The following is a 24,761-nucleotide window of genomic DNA, read 5'->3' on the forward strand; positions in this document are numbered from 1 at the left end:
AAAAAATATTAGAAATACACAACATGAAAGTGGCAGAAGCAGTGAAGTACAGATTTTCATGAGGGAAATGTTAAATTTCAGATTCTGAGGCAAAAGCAGCAAAGGAACAGATGCAAAGTGGTCTGAAGATGGTAAAAAGACATGTGGTGGGAAGAAGAAAGAATACTGGAGGAAAAGGAAAGAGTAAACCTATGGAACTGAAAATGTCACTTGGTCCCTTGTATGAAAAAATAGAAAGGACGATCAAATTTAAAACTGCGCACACCTTTGTGCACGCGCGTGCACCCACCTGCGCGCGTGCGCGCGCCCACACACACACACACACACACACACACACACAGGGGCGCGCATGCATTACAAAGTGAACCTATAAATCACATGCATTACAAAGTGAACCTATAAATCATTTAAATAAATTCAGTTATGTGAATAGTAAAGCAAGCAGTGACTGCTGTCCTGTAAGGATATTAACTGGGGGGGGGGGGGGGGGGGGGAGGGGGGGGGGGGAAGAAGAAGAAGAAGAAGAACGGCTGAGTACGCCCACAGAAACATAAATTAGGACTGACAGACAACCACCACTACCGAAAAAGTATAAAATGTGCCAAGACTTTTTTTATAGCATTGTAAATGGTGTACTCTTGGAAAATAAGGCACTGAAAAATTGGAAACAACATATGTAAGTATGGAAATAAACAACAAAGTACAATCAAAATGACGAGTCCATGAATGAATGGGGTGGATTAAACCTTAGACCACGAATGGCAAAAATCGTCACCAGTAAAAAAAAATTATCAACCTGGAAAAAATAGGAACAGAAGAATGGCTACATCAAGCAGGAACTACCACAAACAGAAAATGATATTCTGAAGCAGTTGTTTGAAGTTAATGTAGATAGGAAAATAACGAAACGTGTTTCCTGTTACGGAATTTAGACAGGAACATCACCACTTCTATCATATCATTATTTACTGTGTCTGTGTGCGAGAGAGAGAGAGAGAGAGAGAGATATGGATGGGGACAGAGATTAATATCAACTATGTATTTCATTCCTGAAATTATCATGCATGTTACTTCGGGAAGCTACAAAGCATGTACGAAAAGGGGAAGACAGTTTACTGAGTACTCCAGGATGTAATGTTGTTATAACATAAATGAATGAAACACACACACACACACACACACACACACACACACACACACACACACAGAAGTGCATGCATCGTGTGAAAGGAAGGGTGTAGAGAAAGCTGAAAAAAAAGGAGAAGAGATTGGATGCTAAAAAGGGTAAGAGGAACAACCACCAACGAAAATTCGACTGCATGAACAACAACTTTTTTCAATGAAATGCAAACATTAAATCCACTCGTACAAACATTTGAAAAATAAGTCAAAATTACACAGTTATTACAGCTTCAACTGGAGCATTAGTCAACTAACTGATGGAATGATTTATCTTTTCAGCCAATTGTTCTGTTGCATACTTTGCTATTCACTAACTCAATGAGGAAGACACAGTAGTAGTTTAAAATAGCTGTTGACGGACAACTTTGTTTTGTAATGAATGTATACTAGTCAGGGGAGGGAATGCAACACAGTGGTAAGACAATTCATGTTGGTGGGAATTATGATGCACACATTGCACTGAATGATAGTCAAGTGGATGAAACTGGGATAAAAAGCAAATTCGAAGAACAATTCCACAAACTGGCAGGGTACTGTGCGCATTGGGCTGAGGTACGATCATAGTTTTCTAATGACTCATACATTATAAACATACAGTTTGATGTGTTTTGCTCTGAGGGAGATTATTCTCCACAAGTCATCACAGCTCAGAGACAAAATACACTCCTGGAAATGGAAAAAAGAACACATTGACACCGGTGTGTCAGACCCACCATACTTGCTCCGGACACTGCGAGAGGGCTGTACAAGCAATGATCACACGCATGGCATAGCGGACACACCAGGAACCGCGGTGTTGGCCGTCGAATGGCGCTAGCTGCGCAGCATTTGTGCACCGCCGCCGTCAGTGTCAGCCAGTTTGCCGTGGCATACGGAGCTCCATCGCAGTCTTTAACACTGGTAGCATGCCGCGACAGCGTGGACGTGAACCGTATGTGCAGTTGACGGACTTTGAGCGAGGGCGTATAGTGGGCATGCGGGAGGCCGGGTGGACGTACCGCCGAATTGCTCAACACGTGGGGCGTCAGGTCTCCACAGTACATCGATGTTGTCGCCAGTGGTCAGCGGAAGGTGCACGTGCCCGTCGACCTGGGACCGGACCGCAGCGACGCACGGATGCACGCCAAGACCGTAGGATCCTACGCAGTGCCGTAGGGGACCGCACCGCCACTTCCCAGCAAATTAGGGACACTGTTGCTCCTGGGGTATCGGCGAGGACCATTCGCAACCGTCTCCATGAAGCTGGGCTACGGTCCCACACACCGTTAGGCCGTCTTCCGCTCACGCCCCAACATCGTGCAGCCCGCCTCCAGTGGTGTCACGACAGGCGTGAATGGAGGGACGAATGGAGACGTGTCGTCTTCAGCGATGAGAGTCGCTTCTGCCTTGGTGCCAATGATGGTCGTATGCGTGTTTGGCGCCGTGCAGGTGAGCGCCACAATCAGGACTGCATACGACCGAGGCACACAGGGCCAACACCCGGCATCATGGTGTGGGGAGCGATCTCCTACACTGGCCGTACACCACTGGTGATCGTCGAGGGGACACTGAATAGTGCACGGTACATCCAAACCGTCATCGAACCCATCGTTCTACCATTCCTAGACCGGCAAGGGAACTTGCTGTTCCAACAGGACAATGCACGTCCGCATGTATCCCGTGCCACCCAACGTGCTCTAGAAGGTGTAAGTCAACTACCCTGGCCAGCAAGATCTCCGGATCTGTCCCCCATTGAGCATATTTGGGACTGGATGAAGCGTCGTTTCACGCGGTCTGCACGTCCAGCACGAACGCTGGTCCAACTGAGGCGGCAGGTGGAAATGGCATGGCAAGCCGTTCCACAGGACTACATCCAGCATCTCTACGATCGTCTCCATGGGAGAATAGCAGCCTGCATTGCTGCGAAAGGTGGATATACACTGTACTAGTGCCGACATTGTGCATGCTCTGTTGCCTGTGTCCATGTGCCTGTGGTTCTGTCAGTGTGATCATGTGATGTATCTGACCCCCAGGAATGTGTCAATAAAGTTTCCCCTTCCTGGGACAATGAATTCACGGTGTTCTTATTTCAATTTCCAGGAGTGTATAACAGCTTAAAAAGTTTAGTATCTGACCATACTATATTTGTATTCTCTTGTTTGGTTAACTGAAAACAGGTTCTTGTATTCCAATAGCACAGTTATCAAACAATGGAAACACCAGGTAGGAATATCAACAATGTAGGAGAAGATTCCGGCCCGAGATGGTGAAGATGGCGTTGTGTGTGTGTGTGTGTGTGTGTGTGTTTTTGCTGACTACAGCTATGGCTGAAAGATATAGGTGAGTGTCTTAATTGTGCCTGTCTGCAACTTGAAGTGTCTACTTTACGATAAATAGCACAGCTATTGTTTTCACTACTTCGCACTGTATCCACTTCTGAATAACTCATATTTTAATAACAACCCATTCAGAAATTAAATCTTAACACCAAAAACACAAATCGTAAAGAAGTTGTTCTGAACCCTTGCTTCAAATGGTGTACGAAACATTGAGCTACTTTCACCAATTAGATATCATCCACAAAAATGTGCTAATAGAAAAGCGGTACAATTATTTTTAATACTGCTGTAAACAATAAAAAATTATTTCATTGATAAATCTGCAATAGCAAAGTCCCATAACTTGAAAATGAAAAAATGAAGTCCCATGCTTCTTTACAGAGCGTAGGGGAACGATGCGGGAGACCCGCACCGCCTTACTAGGCAAGGTCCTAATGGATGTGGTTTGCCGTTGCCTTCCTCCGACCGTAATGGGGATGAATGATGATGATGAAGACGACACAACAACACCCAGTCATCTCGAGGCAGGACAAATCCCTGACCCCGCCGGGAATCGAACCCGGTACCCCGCGCTCGGGAAGCGAGAACGCTACCGCGAGACCACGAGGGCGGACATCATATAACTTACTGGGCATCATAAAGCCTAAAAATGAAAAAGTGATCTAAACAAGGAAAGATCTGAACTGTAAATGGATCATAACATTAATTGAGTGCTTTCGGGTGTTCAGTCAAATTGTTTATTCCACTTTCTTTATACCATATTATCACAACCGACCAAGTCATACAATCCCGGTGCAGTAAGCTGTATTCTTATGCATAATCGTTGCTCGAGTTCTAAAGAAATATGCCTGAATGGGTTGGAGTCCAGGTAGTGAGTATGCATAAGAAGGCAGCTCACAGCACCTGAAGAGGGCAACTGGGCTGATTGTCAAAATATTGTGTGTAAAAAATGGAATCATCAACTCTGCTAAAAACCTGAAAGCAAAACTTCAATCAATCATGCTGACACAACCTCAGGGCTGTAACTTGGTTTAACTGATCACAAACAATTACGTCACTTAAATAAAAATTTTAACTTCATCTGTAATCTGACATAAGACTGGAACGAATCAGCTTCTCTGTCTCTCCCTTAAATATAGCAATGAAAAATGACATTTTGAAATTATCCCCGTCCTTGTATATTTTGAAATTACTTGAAGTTCTGTAAATTAACACTTTCTTTTTTACTGTAAATATTCTCAAGCACTAATCATGTGAAACAAGTCTCACTAATTAACAAAAACTTAACTTATTTATGGCAAAAAAGTTAATAGAGTTCAAAATTTTTGTAACCTGTGTATCCCAAGCTCTTCCAGAAGACCACCAAAAACTGATATACAGCAGCATGTCAAACTGAATGAAAATTAAAACTATAGAACCACTATGGTTGCGGCAATAAATCATACCATACACGTACAGAGGTAAAATTCTAACTAAAAAAAAAAAAAAAAAAAAAAAAAAAAAAAAAAAAAAAAAAAAAAAAGGAATACTCTGTTAAGACAGTAAAATGTTCTATTAATTGTGAACACCATACATAGAGCAATAAATGCATGGATTTAAGGATGCATGCCTCAAAGGCAAACTGGGAGGCGAGGACATACAGCTCCCAAGATTCGTGGAATATATTTCCCTTCTGTCTGACAGTGAGATAAAGCTGCACCTGTAAGGAATGGAATAAATATTACAGAGAGAACTATAATAAGCAATTAAATAATTACTGTGTGTGGCACAAACATGACTGAATGTGCTTAAACATGTGAGCACTTTCACCTAAAGTTTTTAACAAATAAGAAAGCTAAGATACCATTTATTAATAAAGATGGGCCACATATGTAAAATGTTATGGAAAATAGCTTATTCCAGGGTATGTACAGACTTAATCAAGTTACAGTGTGTACGCTAAAGTAAACAGCGAAAGGAAAGTGTGGAGAGAAGATATTTTTTTTTTTGACACACAGCGCAGCATAACACGAGGCAATGTGACATTCACTCACAATACTTTTCAAATATGAGGTTCTAGGTAACACAAATGAGAGAAGAACTATGCAGTGAAACTTTCAATTAGTACTGCTGTTCAGTATGGGATCCTTATCGTATTGATCACCAAGGTGCACTGATAGAAGTTCGAAGGATGGCAGCTCGTTTTGTATTATTGTGAAACAGGAGAGAAAATAGCAATATAATGTAAAGGATAGTTGCTACTCACCATATAGAGGAGATGCTGAGTCGCAGAAAGGCACAACAAAAAGACTGCCACAAAATTTGCTTTGGGCTAAAAAGGCCCATGTCAAAAGTAGACAATGTACACACGTATGCACACACACACACACACACACACGCAAACGCATCTCACACACATGACCACAGTATCTGGCAGCTGGAGCCATACTCAACTAGCTGGCTGTCTGGCTCCAGCTGCCAAAGATAGGTGATGTGTGTGCAAGTTGTGTTGGCGCGAGTGTGTGTGTGTGTGTGTGTGTGTGTGTGTGTTGTCTTATTTTGATAAAGGCCTTGTTGGCTGAATTGCGTGACAGTCTCTTTGTTGTGCTTTTCTGCATCTCAGCACCTCCGCTATATGGTGAGAAGCAACTATCCTCCTCATTGTATTGTTACATTCCATACTCAATTTCCCACTGTTTGAGGAGAGAGAGAGAGAGTCATAAATATGACATGCAACTTGGGGTGACAATAATTAAAACAAAGACGTATTCCATTGTGGCAAGATCTCTTAACAAAATTTCAATCACCAACTACTCAAAGCGAAAATATTTTGGCAACTATCACCGAGAAATAACCATCACAATAAAATAAGACAAATCAGAGCTTACATAGAAAGATTTAGATGTTCATTTTTCCCACATACTGTTCAAGATTGGAACCATTGAGAAATAATCGGACACTGGCTCTATGAATCCTCTGCCAAGCATGTAGGTATGAATTGCAGACTAATCATGTAGATGTATGGCACCTGGAAATTTACCAATGACACCAAACCGAAACATCAGTACATACTTTTTAAAACATTTTGACAACTGAATTAAATTTCCTAAAATGAAATGAATCAATGGCTTTCAGAAATGTTGAAGCTGCAATATAACGAATGTTGAAATAGGTGAAATCAAAGTCACAATGAATATTTGATCTGAAATTGGGGGTGCACACAGTTGGCTCAATGAATCCAGCGATTACTCACAAAGGTAAGTAGAAATGTAATGTTTCTAGTATACCTGTACAAGCATTAGGTATGATATATGAGACCCACTGTGACTTTACCATGGGTAGTTCATCAAGAAGAGTTCTTGCACCTTTTGTCATGAGAAATGCAGTCACAATTCTTCTGATTTATTGAAATAAAAATGGTCATATTAAGTCAGTGCAGAAATTGGGATCCTGTGGCGGTAGGCAAAAAATGCAATGAAGCTGAGGATGGAATGTTGGATGAACTGGAATCACTTGTGTCTGGTAGGGTATTGCAGTGCAACAATACAAACAAACACTGATAGGACATAGCTTATGTCAAGCAACATTAGCAGTTGGGCATACCAGTATTCTAAAATACATGAAATATATAGAGTGACCATAAATGTATAAGCTATAGGTTCACAAATAAATACTTCCCTGCTGTGGAACGACAATCCCTGTAGCTATTACGATTATTAGTTGCTGGTTTGTGGTGTGCTTTCTGTTAATTCAATTTTTATGCCCAAAATGCATAAAAATTAAATAAAAAAATTCAGCTGAGCACCCAGAATACACCCTAAACTGATAGTAAACTCAATCTACTGATGTGAATAAAAGGAGATCATAGGCTACTTTCAATTACAACCAAAAACATTAACTTTGTCTGCAAATAAGTTCAAACAAGAGTTATATAGTGCCTCCTAGATAAATTTACATTTTATGGGCTTGATGGTATAGCCAACCAATGGATAATGTCATATCCGACCAAAAGAATGCACGGTACTTAGTAATTCAAGCAATGTAGTCCAGTGACACAATTCTGACTGGGGAGAAATCAAGTATGGGGTTCCCAAAGGTCCACTGCTTTTCCTCATGCATGTAAATGATTTCCATCTAGATTACAACAAGCACAATTAGTTCTTTTTGTAGATGACACCAATATTGTAACAATCCAAGCATATGTACAAAAACACAAGAAATGATAAACAACAATCTTAAAAGCATCATTGGCTGGTTTTCTGCACATGGTCTCACCCTCAATTTTAAAAAGACACAACATATTCAATTCTGTACATACAGAGGTACTACACCAATGATAAGTGTAATACATGGTGAGGAAATAATAAATAGGCTGGAAACTTTAGACTTCTTAAGGGTTCGTATAGAAGGAAAAACACATTTTGGAACTCCTAAAACAACTTATTTCAGTCACATTTGTGCTTAGAATCATGCAAATCTTGGGGAGAGATAAATCATTAAGCTGACATACTTTGAATATTTGCATTCAATAATGTCATATGCAATAATGTTCTGAAGTAACTCATTTTTAAGGAAAAAAGTCTTCATTGCACAAAAACTTGCTGTAAGGATAATATGTGGTGGCCACCCACAATCATCTTGTAGACATCAGTTAAAGGAGTTGGGCATTCTGACTACTGCTTCACAGTATATTTATTCCCTCATGAAGTTAGTTGTAAAAGTAATTCACTGCAGTTGAAAAGGAACTATGAGGTACATAATTAAAATAATAGAAGAAAAATGATATCCATTACACCACATTAAGGTTGTCTTTATTACAAAAGGAGTGCACAGTGCTGCAACAAAAATTTCTGATCACTTACCAGTGATATAAAATGTCTGACAGATGGCAAAGGAAAATTTGATAATGAACTGAGAAAGTGCCTCCTTGACAATTCCTCCCAAAGAGAGAGAGAGAGAGAGAGAGAGAGAGAGAGAGAGAGAGAGAGAGAGAGAGAGAAGTAACCATACATACTAATTGATTCATGATGTGAATGTAAAATGACTCATTACATTTCATTATGATCTATTGTGCAAAATGATCCAATGGTCCATGGAACATGTGGCTAACTAACTAGCCGCCCCCATCCCCAATCCTCATTTTTTCATATTTGATGTATAACACATGTACATTATTGTTGTTGTGTTTAGTTCCTAAGACTGGTCTGATGTACCTCTCTTCATTAGTCTATCCTGTAAAAACCTCTTCAGCTCCACTGGACTACTGCAACCTGTATGCACTTGAACTTACATCCTGTATTGAAGCCTTGGCTTCTCTCTTCAATTTTAACCCCATTTTAGCAAACAATTCCTTGGTGCTTCAGGTAGTGTTCTATCGAACAATCCCCTCTTTTACTCAAATTGTGATGTATATTTCTTTTCAGGATGTCAAATTACACAGCCTTCAACTGTCTAGTTTCCAAACTTGTTTTATTTGGCTACCAGTTTCAGCATTTTCCTTTGCCACCTTCAGGCCACTGATCGATGTGTAGGAAGATTCTACCTCAGTTCTCATCAAAATAGGGGCCAGCAATACTGGTATTAGTAGATTTTTGCTATAGCAACCAATTCAACCATCATCTGTCATGTCAATAAGAGGCCTGGAGATGGCACAGTACAACACTGAAACTGGCATCCAAAGAAAACGATTTTGGAAACTAGATGGCGGAAAGGTGTTTAATTCGACACCCTGTAACAAACAACTGAGTCCCCCAACTATCTCTAAAAAGATGGACGCACAGTAATTTCTTTTTCCCAAATTCAATTAAGTACATCTTATTTGTAATCAGGTCTGCTAATCAAATCTTCAGCATTGTTCAACAGCACACATTTTGGTAGTTTCTATTCTCTTCTTGTCTGAAGTGTTTACTGTCCAGATTTCACTGTCACACAAAGCTACACTGAAGACAAATGCATCCAGAAAAGGCTTTATATATGATATATAGATTAGCCTAAATGTACATAAAGAGCACCAAAATTTGCCTCGTATGTAATGTAGCTTCTCTAAATTTCTCACACAGCATTTGTTTTCACAATGAAAAGTATTGTCCTTGGCAAATGACGACCAAACGGTCACCTTTCAACTTAATTTAGGTCTTGGGCTATGATGCAGATTGGTTTATCATTACAGCTAATTTCAGAAAGTGTAGATGAGAAATATGATCTTGTGTGTTCACAAACATAAACATCAATACTTCTGATACGCTCAACATGACTATCATGAAGAGACATTTATCTGAAGAGGATAGAAATATTGATTTTTTTTCTTTTCCCATCACTACCACAAACTGAGGCAAGTATCCCTAGTAAATATAACAATGAATAGACCTATAGTGCACAGGATGGAATGTATGTTATCCAATTTGATAGCATCAGCAATCACAGATTAATAAGAATTGTACATGCATTAAACTAATGAGAATGGTTTGTGTATTAAACTGTCAGAAATGACACAAAAAAATAACTGATTTACTACTTCAGTCATCTTTATTTACAAGTACACTTACTGTTTCAGTCACACTACCATGGTTTTAGACTATGAAACATATTTCTGGCTTGTATATATGTTATGTATTTGGCAGTGATGTGACTAGAAGGTAGTGTCATTTGACACCTGCAGCACAATGAACAAAGAGTAATGCTGCCATACGGTACCACATGTGTTTCAAACCATGCATCACTTTTTTTTTTATTAGATCTCTGGTATAATAATATATCCAAAATACTGTGGTTTTCAAAAGTGCAGTGACAAATATATGTGTGCAATATGGTATCATGCAGCAAGAGCATGTATTATGTTACACTTATCTGATGACAGGTGCACACACATTTCACAGTGTAAAAACTATGAAATTCCTCTTAATTATATGGCATGACCACTGAAGAAGTGAATGTACGATTTTCTTTTGTGTATTAGACAGGCCATTATGGATGAAACATATTTTCCACTAGTAAGTAAATTAAACAAAAATACTTAAGAGACCAACACTATTATACAAAAGATTCCTAGGCCTAGTGTTGTACTGCATGATCACGAGAAATAACACTTTTCAATGGCAAAGCCTAAGTCCTTAAGGTGTAGTTTCACAAGTGCCATAGGAGAATCACTAATAAGAGCTGTCATAAATTTTGCTCAAATCTCATTAAAAATAATGTGAACAGTATTTTATGTCCTTCATAGAAACAAGACACATCTCATATTGGACTACAGTGCAAACTGTAGCACACATCTTGGGACTAGTGTAGCAGGGCTTTGGACAATGACGTCACAAGTCGCCAATCGAGAAGCGATTCTTCTTAGTGTTGTAGCTCCCTCCAGTGGCTGATAAGTGTTTTTTGGCTTTTTTAAAAAAAATCTCACGAGATAGAATAAACAGATCCACTTTATTAAGCAATCGGTAAAAAAACGAAACTGAAACACAACAGCAAAAGCGAAAATGGTAAACTGCTCTCTGGCGACTTGTGACGTCATTGTCCAAAGCCGACGGGTTGTATCCCCTGCTACACTAGACCCCACATCTTATTCCTCTAATTTCAAGTAATGAGCTTTCAAAAATGGAATTGATATGTATGCATAGGTCACTGTTGTACAACACCAGTGATTAGTCAAACACACTGCAACAAGCTTAAGAGCCTGGCTTGGGGGTATTCCTGTAAGTTATTTTTCAGTAAAAATAAATTTTTTTTACAGATTTTTCTGTAAAACAAAAAACTGGAAATAGTAGGTACTTCACTTTTTTAACAAATTTGTTTTCAATGACATGACTTCTTGTATGCCTACCATACGTACAGATATATGGTGATGGGCATTATAATAAATGACCACAATACTAGTAGCACTGATATTAATAAGTACTGTAAGTTGGCAAGATACTGGTAGTCAATGAATGCCATATCACACAGTTGAATATGAAGTTTCCCTCAGCTGTTGTTCATTTCTTAATATAACTTATTCAGAGCCACATTGGTATATTAAACATCTACAAACACAATTATTGCCGAAGAAAGAGTAGTTACCTACAATATGGGCTACCATGTTTCAATTTTTCATTCTTTATAGTTAAAAGTAAATAAATAAATAAATTTTGAGACACTGAATCAATTAGACCAACAGTACTATCTACTGATCTAAAACATTTCAAACACAGCCTACATTTGTTGAGTCCAAGATGAAAAGCAGACTACTCATCAGTAGAAATAAATGGTAAGCATGTACATTTAGAGAACAGAAAGACCAAATTACTGTGGCTAGAAAAAACATTCCAAGAATGTGACAGCATGGCCTGCAATCTTATAGTGATGAGAAACGATTGTCTCAAACATACTAGAATTCATGATTATCCAGCAGTCTGTGAGTCTTGCTATTTTATTGGTAGGTAAGTACCATTAACTCAGAGAAAGAACTCAAAAGAAAATGGCACATATTATTCACTTTTAGTACTAACTTTGCAGGATATAAACTGAACTTTCACAACTGGTGGACTTTTAATAGAATACATGTATGTGAACACATGTTTGATATGCTTTTCAATAAGATTCCTAAAGCTCTGTAAATTTGCACATTATCCCTGCAAGTTTTAGATACAATAGTGGTAAACGTAAACCACATAAATTTATGGGAGGAAAGAAAATGGTTTTCAACTTCAACTATGCATAAAAAATGTAGCCTAGAGGAACTGAAAACTATTTTTTGTCCGTGTTAAAAACCTGCTTCGCGACAAGAGCTACTGTACATACGAACATACAAATTCTGGTACAGATAGATAAATAACCCAAACAAATTTAGTGTCGGCTAATAAAATTTTTTGCATCTCAATACCAGATGTCAGAAAATTCAGTTTAAAACGATGCTAATTTCAAAATATTAATAATGTAAAACAGATTAAAAATACCTGACACAAAATAAATATCGGATTTAGTACACACATGAAGTGGCTTCTTACAAAAATATAGGTTTGTGCATACCAGTATCATTAGTTGATTGACAGGTTATAAATTACGGCTAAGAATAAAATGGTTTGCGTCTTACACGAAGAAATGTTTTATAGTTCGGAAAACAGTCTGAGTAGATCATTTATTTACATATGTAGGTAAAGAGGGCCAATATACAGTACGGGCTTGATAAAACGTCACTTTGTATTTTTAATATCGTCTAACGTATGTAACGGGTAGAAAATCTTTTAACGGCGTAATTATGGTATCTGTCAACTGACGACGTCTTACAATACGTGTTATGACAGCACGATGTGGTAAGGCTAAATTAATTTTACGGAGACCAAGGTAAAGCCATACGCCATTAAGAGGCTAAAACAAAATGTACAAGGGTTTTGCCACACTTCAGCAAACATATATAAGGCACTCTTGACTCTACATTGACATGCAATCTAAAGCAAATTAGGTCAACTATACTTTTACATGAAATTTCACATAACATTATCTGACAGCAATGACACATGTGAGCTGTGTACGTAGCATACTTGCAAACTTTCAAAAAATTAATTCCAATACAGGCAGACGTCTATAAACACAAAGTAAAACCACCTGCTTAAATTCAACAGTTCCACATACAGTGACATATGTAAGTGAAAGAAAAAAAAAAACAATCACGTCAACAGTTTTACTCATTTCCGCACGATACGTCAGTTCTCCCTTACCTCCTTTATTTGTATTTCCAGCGTTCGATAAGGCGGCAACCGAGGATAACGCCATTATAGCTCTCACGTTGTTTCAGCCATGTAACAATTGACGAAAGCACTGAGCAGACAGAATACGAAAACAAGGATCACTTGTGTGTAAATTGTATACAAATTTCACATTTCGTCATTATTATGACAACGCGCACACGCAGCACTTCGACTGGTAAACTTCATTCTTTCTGTTCGCGTTCAGAGCGTTACACATTTCTCCCCTTCGATTTGAAAGCCAAGGGAAATGCCCCGCCTAGCCTCGCATACAGGGTCCCTATTTTCTCAGCGCCAGTTTTTCTCCACCTGTGAGTCATTCTCGTCAAATGGCGGTCATCGAGGGGAACCAACCAATGGCAGCGCTCCATGCTGCAATAACAAAAAGACTACATCGTCATTCCTGTGACGTCACATCAAATTTCCAGGCCCCCGGCTCGAGGCTAGAGCTTAAATTTCCATGGTCCCTCAAGTACGGCACGGAGGAGAGTTGCAACATCTCATCTGCGGCAGTCTAATGAAAGCAGTATTATGTTCATAGACAAAATAAGATAATAAGAAATATCACTAGAAAATTATCGAAACTCTAGGGAAACCGAAATTGTGGCAGTATTCGATACCACAAGTTACATAAGTAAGTACAATTAAATTCAATTCATATATTTAGATACCGAACATAACCTCTAGAACTTATATTCTTTATGTTCATCAGCGTATATCTGGCGGCGTCAACAGTCCCGAAGGCCGCAGAGGAAAAAAAAACACACCCGGAGTGGGAATGTTGCCAAAGACATACAATTGTCGTCCTAATGCACAAGACCGTAAGGACGAGAATCATGACGGTGGCCAAGCGATTTTCAGCCTTACGGTGCGCAGCGAAGGACGGCTATCTCCCCTCCCGTCCCGTCACCCCTACATTGGCTGCTGTCTACAAAGTACACGAAACTCGAGAACGCAAACGTTTGTAAATTGTTTGGGAGGTCTTTCAAAAGATTCCTTTTGACAAACAAAAGTTATGCAAGTTGTATTTCTATATGGTTCGCTTCATTACTCGTTTTATCTTGCAGCCTACTTTCTCGTGAAGTTGCGATCGACAATTCTCACTCAGAACGTTGACCTTGGGATCCCTGGCGCAGAGGCAATGTTACCCGGTGCGGTACTGAACTAGTATCTACTGGAACTTGTTCCGCGGCGAAAGAATGTATCATCCTTAAATATACAACTGAATATTAGGACATTTGTCTACTGACGGCCAAGACCCGTCATCAGCTTTGTGATAGTTCGCCCTTCGATTTGTAATATTTCTTTCTGATGTGAAAACTTTTTAAAAAACGTATTAAAAGGGAACTGCGTATTGTGGCGTTAATTTAACTTCGCGGGTTATCCATTATAAAAGTTGAGGGCAAAAATGTAGCGTTTGACGTTGACGTTTCAGAACAATGTTTTCCATCTTCAGGACTGGTATATCGCATTCTCCTTCGTTCGTTTCTGAAGATGCTTGCCAGAACACTAGGTGAGTTAGACATTAGCTTATCTGAATTTCTCAAATCAAATTCCAAAAACTTCTGGTATCAAAGTTTGAAACTTTTACTGTCACAAACAACAAGGAGAAGAGAGTACTTGAAATACTCAAAGACATGTTCCCACAACTTATTTAGCCACACAAATGAATGTATTTTCAAGCTTAAAATAAACTTTGATACTTTTTCTAATTTAGAGACCAACTGAACATTACAACTGTGTTGACAGGCTGTAAACGTTCTTGATAATACGTATTTTTCTCTGTTGTATGTTTCACTTGCTCTTACGCCTTAAGGAAAACTGAAAGTTAATAACATAATCACTACGCAGCGCATGAAGAAAAAGAAGAAATAACAAAAATTAAATTCAGTAGCTGGTGACACTCTTTATCTATGCATGGCCCAGATGGTCTGTGTGTGGCAATACAAGTCTCGACGTGTGTGTGCACTAGATCCACGTAATTCACGACTACAGGTGCATTATTTCCACAGTACATTGGCACAGTTATTGAGCTGCAGTCTACTGCCACGATACCATACGCTCTCAAAAATATTTGCATTTGTAGTTATTTTTCAATAGCTCAATTAAATCGGGAGCTATTTCTGTCAGAACTATACAATAATTATAAAGGGTTACAAATTGTCCGAGATATTCTGCAGCTGTTCATATATCTTTAACAACATTATTTCTATTTTACATTTATTTTTAAAAAGTAGTAATAACGCAAAAAAAACTCCTCTAAAGTACTTCCTCGGATTACAGTAACATTAAAACAGTACCGCACGTCAGAGGAATATATTGCAGATTATTGTATGTGCGCTATGTCATAACTTGACTAGGAGTTGGCAATACAGTGTCAGTTTACTGTGCCACGTTGCCTAGTCGCAGCTCGCGCTAGAGCGACTCTCGCTCACATCGTGTAGCATGGCCTGCGATGTTGTAAGCGGCGGAGAATAACAGCCTACCTCCCCTCCGCTCCTCCTTCCACCTCCACAGCCGCTGAGGGGAAGGGGTACGCGTGGCGGGAGGGGAATAGAGGGGCCGGCAGGCCGCTAGCCTCGTGCACAGGCCCTGATTCTGGAGGCAAGGCGCGGCGAGCGCTGGCGCGCGCGGCACCTCGTCCGTACTCGCGCCAAAGGATACGCATGCGCACCAGCGTTCCTACCCCCTCTCCTCCGGCGTTGCTGTTGGCTGGCGAGTTGGCTCAGTGCATAGCGACTGTTACTACTGCACTAACAATTCAGCCGGTGATGGGGAAACATCGGGCGGAGAAGTGGTAGTTGAGCCAGCGTTCGCTGTCATTTCTTCATAAACTATTTGTCGTATTGCCCATTATTAATATGAGTTTACGTCCTTATCGATATCACAAGAAATCAAAAAGGTTGCAGTAGTTGGAGTATAGTTATTCGCATCAGGTTAAATGAGAGCCATCATTTGTTTAGAGTTCGTAGCGACGCTTTGGAGTCTGTGTGTATTGATCAGTGTACTATGTCTCGTACATTCTACATCAAATCTGGATGGGGTCTGACAGTGTAACTACACACCACATTAGGCAAAGTGTTAGTTAACTGTTAACAATTTCTCATAACATCCGACATTTTCACAATAGTGAACGTTGCAGTCTTCTGTTAAGAGTATTTTCGCCCTTTTGCTATATTTGTTTATGTATTAAACATTCATATGTAAATTTTCGACAGGATAGCGTATTAACATCGTTGTAGGGCCCTCCAAATTTTGTTCTTGAATGTGCTCAAACTTAATGGTTCAAAATTATCTCGCAGCAATAATGAATGGATAAGGTGCAAGGATGGCGCAGTTTCTGGTCCTATGGAAGTAGAAATCAACTGTATAATTTAGGACGTTGTTTCAACTTTTGGAATGACTGAATGAATACGGTGATCAGATGCAATCACTCAGTGTAAAACAGTATTGAGCGCACAAATGTAATGGGGGCTATCACTTGGCATTTGTTGCAGTTGTCACTACACAAATAGGAATGTAAGGTTTTGGATTGTTTCTTCCTTGCTAGTACGTACCTTAATCTTTCAACCATGGAAACAGTTCTTGCAATGCATGAAAACTTGTGGTTTGTTAAGAAACCAGTAGTTTCACGAGGACAACTAGGTCGTGGCTTTCTGAGGGAGATAATCTACTGCGCTACTTCACGAGCCACCTTGCGCGCTGTGGCGGAGGGTACAATATCATTACACCATTTCATTGTTCCACTCGCGGATGTGCCTCTAAATGAAAATGAGAGACACGAAATGTTGGGCAGAACGAAATATATTACTTGACACGTAATAAAACGGTTGCTCTGAAAATTTGTAGGAGAAAGTGCGCGTGACGCAGGTCTCTGTTGCATCTGCCATTACGCATTGTTGATCGCTTGTGCGCCGCTCTCGCGCTAATGAACACGCGAAGAATCAAGCGCTTGCTGAATTTTCTCTGTTTTTCGTAATGAACTATCTTGATGACTAAATACAGCTGTAAGTAAAACTGCAACGAGCCACACGTTTTGAATGAATGATTTATTTCACCGTAACACCTTCTGATAGTGTACGTGAACACGTGTTCGCCATAATGTCTTTCGTCTAGATTACGCTTCAGCAGGTCGCATATCAGTAAAGCAGACGTAGATGCTGTAATGCATAAAGTCAACCTCATCCTCAAGACAAAAAAGTGAAATTTGAGCGAGAAATGTTCGCTGCCGTCTGATGATGAACCCAGGCCCAACGCTATTTACAGTGACATGAATCCCTCATTTAGGAAGTGCGCCAGGTTCTGCGGTGTTCTCAGACCAGCGTAGATAAAACAATAACCTGATAACACTCGAGAGTTTTAGTTCTTGATTATTCCAGTGCGCCTCATTTAGAAATTGCTTTCCTCATCATCGTGTACAGAAAGTTTGTGCGATCCATTGCCACTACGCTGCCAAAACTGTTGCTGGGAAGTTCGACCAGTACGAGGATGCCGCGGAAATGCTCCTAGAGCTTAGATGGGAATCGCTGATGGGAAGAAGGCGCGATGTTCACCAAACGCTTTTCCGAAAATTTAGAGAATCAGCAAACCGTAGGGCAGTCCTGTTTCCTCCTAAGTTCATTTCGCGTAACCGCTAGGGTAAAATAAGATATAGATTTGATTTTCTACACAGGCATAATGGAAGTCGTTTCTCCTTCTCTTTGAGAGTGGAGCACATAAGGGAATAACAAGCAGTGGTTCAAAGAACTACAGGCCAAATTTACTAATCCCAGTATCAGGCAAATTCTTGGAAAGCATCATGTATAAATAAATGTGTGGGCACCTAGAAGTGAACAAGTTTGTGTACGTCACAACTTGGTTACAGGAAAGAAAGACCCAGGTACGCAAGCTGTAGAACTATTATAGATATTTCATCAGAATTCGAGGACCATGCTCACACATAGGTAACTTTATGAGATCCAAGTAAGGCCTTTGATTGTGTTGACCACCATCTTTTGCTCTCCAAACTAGAATACCACAGAATATGTGGTAAAAGCCTAAAACTAATTATATCAGCAAAAGAAAGCAGGTGGTGAGTTCAGGAGGTCAGTTACCAAACATGCTTGAGGTTCAACTGGAGTACCACAGGGATCAAAATTAGGACCTTTCTATTCCTGGTACAAATAAACGACTTACCGGATAATACAAATGTAAAGATTTATATGTCTGCAGATGATACTACTTTATTGTCTGTAAACTATGTATTTGAAGACCTTGTCAAAAAAATTAATTTTTTGAAAGAAAGTGCAGCATCCTGGTCCAATGCAAATGGTTTACTATGAAATGAAAATAAGACACAGAATGAGTGGTTCAGTCTATCAAAGACTGCAAAAATAGAAAAACAAAATGCAAAATTTCTAGGCATTACATTTGACTTCAAACTGTCATGGAGTACCCATGTAGAACAAGTAACAGTTACGTTATCAAGAGAATGTACTTGCTGAAGAGACTGATGTCATGTGTCACCTATGAATATGTAAGGACAACACACACTGCTATTTTTCAGTCTGTTTTAAGATGTGGGTTAATACTCTGTGGAAACAGCAAAAATTAAATGAAATTCTTATAATTCAGAAGAAAGAAATTAGAGTAATGGCAAGTGCAGATAGCAGAACACATTGCAAGCCTTTGTTCATTAAGTATAAGATTTTAACTGTAATTCATTTAAATATTATAGAGTGTTAATTACACTCACCAACCTACCAAATTTAACAAATCAAAGACATGACTGTAATACAAGAACGAGCACTACTCTGCTCTTACCATAAAACAGACTAGAAAAAACAAACAATAGTCATAGCTACATGACAGTAAAAATATGTAACAAACTGTGTAATCATGTCACAAGCATGCCGCATGCCAATCAAATCATTTAAGGAAAAACTGCACAGCTTCTTGTTAGCAACACGATTTTATTCTTTAGAAGAATTTTTAGACATTCCAAATAAACAATGTAAATAATATCAATATATATATTTTGTAATACTAATAAGCAAATGTACTGATGAAGTCTGTAACATGTACAAATGCTGATTGACTAATAAAGAATCTGAATCATGCCCAGCACAGTGGCTTGCAGTATGTGGATGTAGGTCTAGGCTAAATCGTGCTCAAGTTAACTTTCTTGCTTGCCTTTGCTTTTATTGCTGTTACCGACGAAAATAGCACCTGTGATGTGTGGTGAATGGAAATGGCAATCTTAATCCTTTTGCTGATAATAATGGGGACTGGACAGCAACAATTTCACAAAATGTCGCCAACTAGTGTATTGTCTTGTGGAGCCCAAGAAACTTTATTTTGGCTCAAATTTCACTATATGATAAGTCGACCCAGGCATTTACTTGTCGAATTTTCCAAACTGATGATAGAATTTTTTTGTCAATGACTGGTGCTGACTATTATGACTATATATAAAAGATATAAACAGAAGACAGAATCGTAGAAATAGCTTCAATTGTTACTAGTAATCTATACAGTTTTCAAAACAAAGCTTGCGCTGGGCCTGAATTTGAAAGTTTACTATTGGTGTGTATTACAAGTTTTGGTTTATGGCACTGAGACAGGGACTTAACATGCAAAAAAAAAAAAAAACATTAAAAATGGGTAGCCCAGTGAGAAACAGACAGATGCACAATGGGAATCATTAGGGGAGAGAGGAAAATAAATGGTTCAGGGGATGGATCTGTGTGGAAGATGTAATTATGACTGCAATAAAAATTGAACTCGGGTGGTTGGGACATGTAGGAAGGCGAGTGGTCAGTTGGTGGACCTAGGGACTGGTTTGCTCAGTCCAAGACATAAGGAAAGATTGAGACAAAGCAGTGTGTGTAAATATCATTAGGATATAAGCAGGAGAAATATGCGTACGAAATGTTGAAGGTTGTTATGCAGTGAGGGGTTTAGAGGAAACCTTTATCCTTTATGTATTAGAGTCCAACCAAATAGCTAACACTTAAAGAATAGTGTCCTGAGGTGAATTCCAGTCCCTTCCACCTATTCAGTCGCTGAAGATGAGCTTCTGATCTATGGGGCAAGTGCTGTCAGTCTAAGAATCTACTTGAATTCTGTAGATTTCTGATGAGGTGGAATGTCTGCGGAGAGAGCATTTAGATGTGAAGAACAGAACTTTTCTTTGCAGTATACACTGTCTCCAATGTCTACATCTACAGCTACATACGCACTCTGCAGACACTGAGAAGTGCATGGCAGAGGATATATAGCATTCTTCTGCATGTTAAGGTTTCTTCCCGTTTCAGTCACGTATAGGATGCAGAAAGAATGCCTCTGTGCCCACTGTAGTTAGTCTGACCTTGTCTCGGTGTTCGTTGGAGGGGTGATTGATGGGGGCTACAGCATATCTTTAGATTTTTAGTTGGACACTGCTTATTGAAACACTTTAAGCAGGTTTGCATGATAGTTGCCTTCATCTTCAGTGTCTACCAGTTTCAGGTTTCCTAGCATTACCAAAATGCTCTCTCATTAGATTACTCCTACATTGGATCCCTAATCCTCCAGAGCTGATCCCATCCGATCCGATCTGACATCGGCTGACAGTCGGACAAACATTAAGGCAACAATGTAGGTGCCGACTATGGAAGCAAAAGCCCGATCCAACAACAAACGATGACGCCCAATTACAGACCAATCACACGTTTGTTTCCAATCCGTTATCGGAGGCTCGATAGCCCATAATTATGTCGAAGATTGACTATCTCTAACTCATATTCAGTTACTCACTAACAATTAATTTGTTACTAATGCCAATATTACTGTGAAAGTGTTATTTAATGAAGTAAATTGCGCTCAGTTACTGTATTAAGATAGAAAATTTACGTCTGGATTGATACGTACCTTAAGTTAGGTTGACCAGCAAGACAAATTTGAGAGCATTTCTGCTCACAAACGACATATAATTTGGCGCCCACCTATCCTCCCACCTCCCTCAGAAATAAGCTAACTGTCTCTAACCTATTGATAAGAACATCAAAAATAAATTTAAATCCGGTTATCACAGAGTGGGTTGTTATTTCTTTTAAAATAAGTACTACATAGACTTCCCTGTGTAGCAGGAATCCAGTTTCTAAAGTTTATTCCAATGTTTGTCCAATACATGTTAATGTCTGAGATCTTTAAAAATACCTAGTGGAAAAAGCATGTTGTTGTTTAATATACAGGGTACACCACAATCCGTAGTGAAAACTTATACTACAAAATTATACAAAAACAGAAACAAAAACGTTAGTAATGGCACTTTACCAGTTTCAGCGCAGACTACATTGTTGCCAGATTTTCCCCTGTCCCTTCTGCTCCTCTGTGACGTCATGCAATATTGTCAGATTTCCCCCTACTCCTCCTCCCACCAACCCTCTCATATACAATTGTTATAAGTGTAAAATAGCGACAAATTCAAAATACCAAAATGGGGCATTGTCCTGTTGGTGCAAATAGGCTACTTATGTAATGTATAGAGTCCAAGATAGCTAACCCGAGATACAGAGCATGTCTGTATGATTGTCAGATTTCTTCAGGTGTTTGATGTCAGAAATCAGGCTGTAAGACCCTAGGATACGAACCCAGGCAGCATTGTCTTCAGATTTCCCTAATCCTATGACCTCAGAATCCAAGGTGGCGACTTCATATAGCCATTTGGTTTCTTCCCAATGGGGAATATGGTTCCAACATTCATGGTTGTCAGATTTTATGTGTGTTCTAAGTTTGGAATCTTATCCTGGCAGGAAATTAAAAAAATGCTTGGTTTTCCCTCACTTCTAAGAGACTGCTGTTCATTTGCTTTGAGTTTCAAAACAGTGCAGTGTACAGCTTTAAACAACCCGCACTCTAATCTCACAGTTTGAATAATTGTCACCCTAAGTTTGGAGCTGACTTGCTCTAAGTTTAAGTTCACTTGTGCTGTCCACAAACAACTGTCACCACTGTGGGGATTGGATAGTATCAACTATGTTTTTTCTATTTTGTCAGAAAGTGACATACTGAGCCTGTGGTTGTGTACAAAATATAGGTTGACTGTGTAAGAGTCAACCTGTAAACTGCATTTTTATTATTTAAAGAAACACCACACCAGGGAGAGCCTTCCTTCTGGTGTCGCAGGGGGGGGGGGGGGGGGGCAGTCTAGAAGTTCTTGCTGCTAGTTGGCTGCATCCATGCAGTGCTGGGACTGCAGCTGGCGATACCACTATTCAATGCTGGGCCGGATTGGGCCACTGAGGCGTTGCAAACTGTCTGGCGTTAAGTGCGAACAGGCTTGGTCAACATGACTACACTTTAAATGTAAATACATCTTTGCTTATAGAAAGAATACACACAATGAAGATGTAACTGCCTACTGTAAAACAGAACACTTCATACAGATCTTTGTCTGTCTACTGTAAAACTGAACACCTTTAATGGTGTAAATGTGTTTATTGGTCTAGAAAAAGATATACGCAATCCAGATGTAATTGCACTTTTGTACAACTGAACGTTTTTAATTAGATGTAGATGCATACCCCCAATGCAATGCTATTAACAGTTCAGTGTAGGAAATGGATTTCCAGAACTTGACATACATTTGCCTTACAGGGTATTTCTGTATAGATCTCCACACGCTTCGATCACAAACTTAAAATAAATGAAACTACAGCATGAACGTTTGTAGCTGCACCAGAATCACGATGACACGATCATTACATTGGAAGTATCACTGCCAGATTTAATAAATCTCCCCAGTGTAAAGAAACACCCCACACTACAGCAGAATTGTAATTAACTGCCCCAAATATGGTAAAATTCTAACAGAAGACCTTTTTACAATAAAAAATGTAAGAAAACACCCCACGCTACATAAAAATTTTAAAAATCTTGTAGTAACACCGGTAGAACATTACGTAGGAAATCAGCATACATTGCACCATTTGGATTGCCATCGATAAAATGGGGGCCAATTATCCTTCCTCCTATAATGCTGCACCATACATTAACCCGCCAAGGTCGCTGATGTTCCACTTGTCGCAGCCATCGTGGGCTTTCCGTTGTCCAATAGTGCATATTATACCGGTTTACGTTACCGCTGTTGGTGAATGACGCTTCGCCGCTAAATAGAACGCGGGCAAAAAATTTGTAATCGTCCTGTAATTTCTCTTGTGCCCAGTGACAGAACTGTACACGACGTTCAAAGTCGTCGCCATGCAATTCCTGGTGCATAAAAATATGGTACGGATGCAATCGGTGTTGATGTAGCATTCTCAACACCGACGTTTTTGAGATTCCCGATTTTCGCGCAATTTGTCTGCTACTGATGTGTAGATTAGCCACGACAGCAACTAAAACACCTACTTGGGCATCATCATTTGTTGCAGGTCGTGGCTGATGTTTCACATGTGGCTGAGCACTTCCTGTTTCCTTAAATAACGTAACTATCCGGCGAACGGTCCGGACACTTTGATGATGTCGTCCAGGATACCGAGGAGCATACAGAGCACATGCATTTTGATCACAATAGCCACACATCAACACGATATCGACCTTTTCCACCGTTGGTAAACGGTCCATTTTAACACGGGTAATATATCACGAAGCAAATACTATCCGCACTGGCAGAATGTTACGTGATAGCATGTACTTATATGTTTGTGGCTATTACAGCGCCATCTATCACAAAGCAAAAAAAGTGGTCCAACTAAAACATTCATATTTCTTTACGTACTACACGAATATGTAATAAAAAATGGGGTTCCTATTTTTAAAAAAACGCAGTTGACATCCGTTTGACCTATGGCAGCGCCATCTAGGGGGCAACTATAACGCCATCTGGTTTCCCCCTTCAAGCTAGACAAGTTTCGTTCTTTGTAGTTTTTTCGTTTGATGATTATTTCGTGAGATATTTGTCCCGGTCACTGTCAATGGACCACCCTGCATATTTCTATTATATATAGTGTAAATCGTATTAACAACTCTCAGCACACCTTTATTGAGTCAGACGGTAACACTCACTACTCCACTCCCACAACCCTTAAGCTCAACTCACGCTGACTGTCACGACACAGTCACATCATGGCACTGTCATGGCGAGGTGTAATCATGCTGTCCATCACATCACAGCACAATGAGTAAATTCAGGTAATGTGGTTTCAACTTGCACGGCTGTTCTCAACTACTTGTTTGCAGGAATTTCGATCTTTGCAAGACGATTCTCAACTGTTTCTCTGTGCAAAGTGCATGTACACATTGCAGTAGCTTATATACGCGGATGCTGCAGTCCACATCTGTACAAAAATGATATTTATTGGACTCAAATGGTTTGCAGCTTGCAGGTATAGACTGTACGTTAGGGAAAGAAGACAGAACTGCAGACCAACACAAAAAACAATGTGGTTCCACCCATTGCACCCATAATTACTAAAAAGAACACAGTGTTACGAGCTGCCATCACATCTCATGAAAATTGGTTTGTTTAAGTTTAGTTACCAGTCCAGTGAAAATTTTTGTGCAATACTCATATCTCCCTCAATACCTTCGCCCTGAAGAT

The 24,761-nt window shown here is 39.6% G+C and overlaps 1 protein-coding gene across 3 annotated transcripts in view; it reads right to left on the reverse strand.

The window, feature by feature from the left end:
* LOC124621766 overlaps positions 1-13,917 on the reverse strand; it is a 103,482-nt gene extending 89,565 nt beyond the window's left edge. For 2 of the 3 annotated variants that reach the window (XM_047147190.1, XM_047147189.1), the window contains exon 1: positions 13,172-13,917. In XM_047147190.1, the coding sequence (XP_047003146.1) occupies positions 13,172-13,226 (55 nt within the window). In that variant the 5' untranslated portion in view covers positions 13,227-13,917. The remainder of the gene's footprint in view (positions 1-13,171) is intronic. The other variant, XM_047147188.1, reaches the window with a different exon arrangement.
* Between the last annotated feature and the right edge of the window lie 10,844 nt (positions 13,918-24,761).

Source organism: Schistocerca americana, chromosome 7 (genome assembly GCF_021461395.2).
Source record: "Schistocerca americana isolate TAMUIC-IGC-003095 chromosome 7, iqSchAmer2.1, whole genome shotgun sequence".
Lineage (NCBI taxonomy): Eukaryota > Metazoa > Arthropoda > Insecta > Orthoptera > Acrididae > Schistocerca > Schistocerca americana.